The sequence below is a fragment of the Neomonachus schauinslandi genome, chromosome 3 (genome assembly GCF_002201575.2).
Source record: "Neomonachus schauinslandi chromosome 3, ASM220157v2, whole genome shotgun sequence".
Taxonomy (NCBI): Eukaryota; Metazoa; Chordata; class Mammalia; order Carnivora; family Phocidae; genus Neomonachus; species Neomonachus schauinslandi.
The window spans coordinates 350,204-355,945 of record NC_058405.1 but is presented as its reverse complement, the minus strand read 5'-3'; the positions used below and the strand labels follow the sequence as shown (position 1 = coordinate 355,945).

The following is a 5,742-nucleotide window of genomic DNA, read 5'->3' as shown; positions in this document are numbered from 1 at the left end:
TCTAGTTCACCTGGCATGAGACACCCTCTAGTTCACCTGGCATGATATACCCTCTAGTTCACCTGGCATGATATACCCTCTAGTTCACCTGGCATGATATACCCTCTAGTTCACCTGGCATGATACCTTCTAGGTCCAACCCTGTTGTCACAAATGACACAATCTGATCTGACGGCTCAGTAATACTCCATCGTGTGTACACGCCACATCGTCTTTGTCCCTTCATCTGTCGATGGACACTCGGGCTGCTTCCGCATCCTGGCTGCTCCTATAAACACAGGGGGGCACGTATCCCTTCGAATCAGTGTTTTTGTATCCTTTGGGGTAAACACCCAGTAGTGCAATTGCTGGGTCGTGGGGTAGGGTAGCTCTATTTTTAACCTTGTGACGAAACTCCATACTGTTTTCCAGAGTTTGCATCCCCCCAACAGTGCAAGATTTGGGTTCCCCTTTCCCCGCATCCTCACCAACACCTGTTGTCTCTTGTGTTACTGATTTTAGCCATTCTGACAGGTGTGAGGTGATATCTCACTATGGTTTTGACTGGTATTTTCCTGATAATGAGTGATGCTGAGCATCTTTTCATGTGTCTGTTGGCTGTGTCCTAATCTCAGAAGGACACCAGTCATATGGGATTAGGGCCCACCCCAATGACTTTATGTGACCTATATGACCTTAATTACCTCTTTAAAGATCCTGTCTCCAAATACAGGCACAGTCTGAGGTGCTGGGGTCAGGACTTCACCGTGAGTATTTGGGGGGCACAATTCAGCCCATAATACAACTTAACAGAAAATGTCTGGTAGCATCCCAGAATACGTTTTTTTTTTTTATTCTTATGTTAATCCCCATACATTACATCATTAGTTTTAGATGCAGTGTTCCATGATTCAATGTTTGTGCATAACACCCAGTGCTCCATGCAGAATGTGCCCTCCTCAATACCCACCACCAGGCTAACCCATCCCCCCACCCCCGTCCCCTCTAGAACCCTGTTTGTTTTTCAGAGTCCATCGTCTCTCATGGTTCGTCTACCCCTCCGATTTCCCCCGCTTCATTCTTCCCCTCCTGCTATCTTCTTCTTCTTCCTTTTTTTTTTTTCTTAACATATATTGCATTATTTGTTTCAGAGGTACATATCTGAGATTCAGCAGTCTTGCACAATTCACAGCGCTTACCAGAGCACATACTCTCCCCAGTGTCTATCACCCAGTCACCCCATCCCTCCCACCCCACCCCCCACTCCAGCAACCCTCAGTTTGTTTCCTGAGATTAAGAATTCCTCATATCAGTGAGGTCATATGATACATGTCTTTCTCTGTTTGACTTATTTCGCTCAACATAATACCTTCCATCCACGTCGTTGCAAATGGCAAGATCTCATCCCTTTTGACGGCAGCATAATATTCCATTGTATATATATACACCACCTCTTCTTTATCCATTCATCTGTCGATGGACATCTTGGCTCTTTCCACAGTTTGGCTATTGTGGACATTGCTGCTATAAACATCGGGGTGCACGTACCCCTTCGGATCCCTACTTTTGTATCTTTGGGGTAAATACCCAGTAGTGCAATTGCTGGATCATATGGTAGCTCTATTTTCAACTTTTTGAGGCACCTCCACCCTGTTTTCCAGAGTGGCTGCACCAGCTACATTCCCACCAACAGTGGAGGAGGGTTCCCCTTTCCGTTTTTAATCTCCACACATCCAAGGCCATGGGAGACAGATCATAGTAGGGGTTTTCCCTGAGCAACTGGCAGATCATAAATACTCAGAACAAAGCAGAAGAGACTCCCTAATTCCACATGCACGTCTATCCCCCCAAAACACTTCACAGCATCTCCGCGCGCCGGAAGGCTCTGGTCACCCAGCCAAGGGGCTGGTGCAGCCGCTGACGTGGTGCCCAAGTACCCATGTGCACAGCTGCTGGTCTGGGAGAGGCCAAAGGACTAAGGCCAGGATGGTAGGACGCTTAGGCTGTCTGGAGAAGAGCAGGTGGACACAGACTGAGGCCCCGAGAGCCACTGTGGCCTGTCAGAGGGGTCCTGGAGAGGGGCGTCTGGTTCCACGTTCCTCGAGGTTTTTCTCCTTTCTGTCCTCCTACGGGGGCAGAACTTCCCTGGGTCCCACAAAGTCTGAGTCAGCTAGACTCCCTGGAGCCGCCTGGAGCCCTGCTGTGGACACTCACGTCTTGGCTGACTGATGCTGTGGCCTCTGACCTGGGGCCCTCGTGGGCAGGGACTCCCCCTCTGCACCCCTCAGCCCCCACCCAGCCCTAGTGCTATCCCACTGCCGGGAGGGGCCGGATGGAAGCAGCAATGGCACCTTTCTCCCTGAGTCCATGCCCCCAGGGAGGGGCTGACCCCCCCCACCCCGAGTCCAACCTGGTGTCCCCAGAGCCAGACCACCTGATTCTTTCCTAACAGCTGAATCAGGCTGGAATTAAAACAGCAACGGAGTGAAAACCACATGGAAAAAAGGAATAGGGAAACGATGTGTCCTTGCCCTGGAGGCAGGTCTCCTCCAGGCCACCCACCATGCATGCAGCCCCTTCCCTCCACCCGTCCAGGTGGGACAGGGCCCTCAGCACTTCTGCCTCCCCACAGCCTTTCTTGCTGCTCCCCCTCGGATGCCTGTGACTGGTCCTGGAGCTCGAGGCCCACTGTGTCTCGGAGACAGTAGCACGGGCTGGGGCCCTTCTTCCCCTCCCTGGGCCAATGCCCGTCTCCATCCTCACTGGAGGTTCCCAGCAGAACACGCTCGGACGCACTCAGAGTGCCCGACCCCACATCTTTCCATCCCACAGAGCACTATGGTTTCCAGCTTGCTCCAAAGGCCCACAGCTGAACCTCTCCTGCCACTCAAGCATGTCATCCAGCCTCCCACATGCCCCGCTCCGCCACGCACCCATCTCCCACATGCACCATTATCAAACCAGTCCTCAGAAAGAATAAAACATCTGTTTTAATTGGCCAGTAAAATACATTGCAAATCATTAGTATCTTAGAAACATTAAGTTACAAATCCATGTTAAAAATTGCAGTTTGGTGCAGCCTAATAGTTGTGTGTCCCAAAGTTTATTTTTTGCAACGTTTCCCTCCACCGTCTTGGTGACAAGTGATGTTACTATCTGCCAAGGTTCAGAGTCCGAAGGACGGTATTTGCAAATAAAAGCAAGGGATGGGCATAAGGTCTGCATGTTTGAACAGTGCTCTCCAAAGCTCGGAGGCTGACTGCCCCATGTCAGGACCCCCACCCCAACAGAAAAGCACCCACCACTGCCTGGCAGCTTCTAGGGGCTTCACAGAGACCCAGCAAAGCCCTGCTCCTGGGGGCTGCAGGGTCTGCACAGCTCAGGGCTTCGCGTCCCTTGGTGAGCTCTGGAGGGCCTTCCACTGGCTTCCAAGAGAAGCAGCTCATTCCCTTTGTTGCTTTGCTGTGCACCCTCCCCTTTGACGAGTACTGGCCTAGATGTTCCGAGGTACTTTATATCAAGGAGCTCATTAGAAACGGCCCTTTAAAAACGTTAAGAAAAACAGCTTGAAAATAATGCACATTTCTATTTTAAAAACCTTCCTCAAACTTCCAGAAGGGGCGACTAATGTGGATTCTACTTTTAAGTTCCACTGACAGCAAAACAGCAACAACTTTTGCTTGAAGGGGGATGGGCTGGACACACAGCTCGGCCCGTCGCCGGCTCTGCCAGCGTCTGCAGCCCACAGGACTGGGACACCCATGTCTGCGAGAGCAGACTGGAACCTCCTCCCCGCAGGTACTCTGTGCAGAAGGACCCCGTACCTGCAAATCATCAAGAGCATCCTCACACTGGGATCTTCGTGCAGTGATACACAACGAAGCCACAAAACTGACCTTCAGCCAGGAATACTACCAACGTCAGGGCTGGACCCAGAAGGCCTGTGGGCACGGCCGCCGGCAGGCAGGCTCAGAGGAGACGATGCGCTCGGCGTCCTGGTCTTGCTGAAGCAGAGTGTGTGAAAGGAGGGAGCTGCAGGGCTCCACGGAGCGGGCACCAGAGCCCAGCAAAAGTGCACAGGACTCAGAAGCCCAAGCTCTGCAGAAAGCACAGCGTCCCTGGCCCCTCCTTCCAGAGAGGCCAGCTCAGGTCGCCGGCCACCAGTGTGGACACAGTGCACCAGCAACCACAGACGGGGCCCGGGGAGAGCCTCAGAGGTCCCGTGAGCCTGGCGCCGGTCACAGGTGAGCTGCAGAAGTGCGGATGCCCTGCCCTATTGTCCTTTCTCTGTTCCCTCCTTCCCGAAGACCGCGGCTTTCCTGCTGCAGCTCAGGGCACCGTCCTGGGACAGGACATCGTGCTTCAAATGGAATGGGTGGAGGTCTCAGACTGCTGCCTGATGTAGCTTTGGAAGCTCTTGTCTCCAATGGGGTGCTCCCTGCAAAGGGGAAATGGGGGAGAAGAGAAAGTGAGGCACAGCCCTGACCGCCAGTGCCCATCTGCACGTTAGTACTTTTTTTCTATATTCAAATGTGATACATGTTCCTCGTAATAAAAAATGGTGAAAAATACAGACAAGCAAAGAAAAAAAAAAGACTTAGCCAAAAGTTGCCCTATACAAGTGTTATCTGTGGCCTAGAGAAAGGCAACTTCTGGCCCATTAAAGCCTAATTTTGGAAGCAATGGATCTGGAGGCGGGAGGGTTTGGAGACAGGAGGTTCAGGATGTGCTGCCCCTGGGACACTGTCCAGAAGACTGGAGAGTACAGGAAGGCTGCTCTGAGGGAGACGGGGAGGCTGCCCCAGTCCTCATGGGTGCATGCAGGTGGCTTCAGGGTAACGCTCAGGCCAGGAAGTTCCTTGCAGTCCCTTCCCCGTTACCTTTGCCAAGAGCTCCCCTACGATCCAGATGCCATACTCACTGGCTCCCGTACTTGGTCTTCTTGAACTTGTCCCTTTTGTACTGAGCGTGCTCCTGCTCGAGGGCCCCAACCCCAGCGATGACCTGCTTCAGTGTCTTGTAGGTCTCCTGGGGGTCGTCGATGATGAACGTCGAGTACTCCTCCTGTTCCGGCCCATCGTACACGGACCTGCTCCCACAGGCTTCTGCAGCGTTGGGAGGGGCCGCAGGTCAGGGCAGGAACTCCATGGGCAGCCTCCTCAGGGAAGGGCTGACCGCTCCCACGCAAATGCACAAAGAAGCAGAAGCCGTTCCCAAGAGCCGGGCCAACAATGAGCCCTGGAGAAGCCAGGGTCTGATGCCCCCTCTCTGACCAGCCTGTCCCCTGGGCGACTTGTGTCTGTCCACACCCCACTGCTCACCAAACCAGAACCAGCAGATGTCTGCTCCTGGACACTGGGCCAGGGGGGCTCAAGGGCCTGTGGGGTCACCCAGGGCCGGTCTGGGGAGACCACCTCAAGGAAAGCCCCATCTTAGAAAGAGCTGCCAGGGCGTCACTCACCCAGCATTAACATGCACACCCTGTGGCTGGGACGTGTGGGCACAAGGTGCAAAAGAAGCTGTCCTCACGGATGGCACTTTCTCAGCTAGTCTACACGAGCAGCTTCCTAGGACTTCTGTCACCCCCACCTGCTGGACACGTGACTTTCTCATTGGACCACATCACTCCTCCTGAAGAGCATGCTGTGGCCTCCAGGCATCCACGAGAAGCACCCAAACACCTAAGCTGGGCCTGGGATCCCCGACCTGTTCTCCAAACACCTGAGCTAGCTCCCCATCCCCCCGACCTGTTCCCCAAACACC

General features: G+C 53.5%; 1 protein-coding gene across 1 annotated transcript in view; it reads right to left on the bottom strand.

Moving 5' to 3' along the window:
- Window positions 1–2,998: 2,998 nt before the first annotated feature.
- RASA3 (RAS p21 protein activator 3) overlaps window positions 2,999–5,742 on the bottom strand; it is a 118,422-nt gene continuing 115,678 nt past the window's right edge. Inside the window, exons 23-24 of the mRNA XM_021695946.2 lie at window positions 4,901–5,084; window positions 2,999–4,417 (exon numbers count right to left, since the gene is read on the bottom strand). Of these exons, the coding sequence (XP_021551621.1) occupies window positions 4,342–4,417; window positions 4,901–5,084 (260 nt within the window). The 3' untranslated portion in view covers window positions 2,999–4,341. The remainder of the gene's footprint in view (window positions 4,418–4,900; window positions 5,085–5,742) is intronic.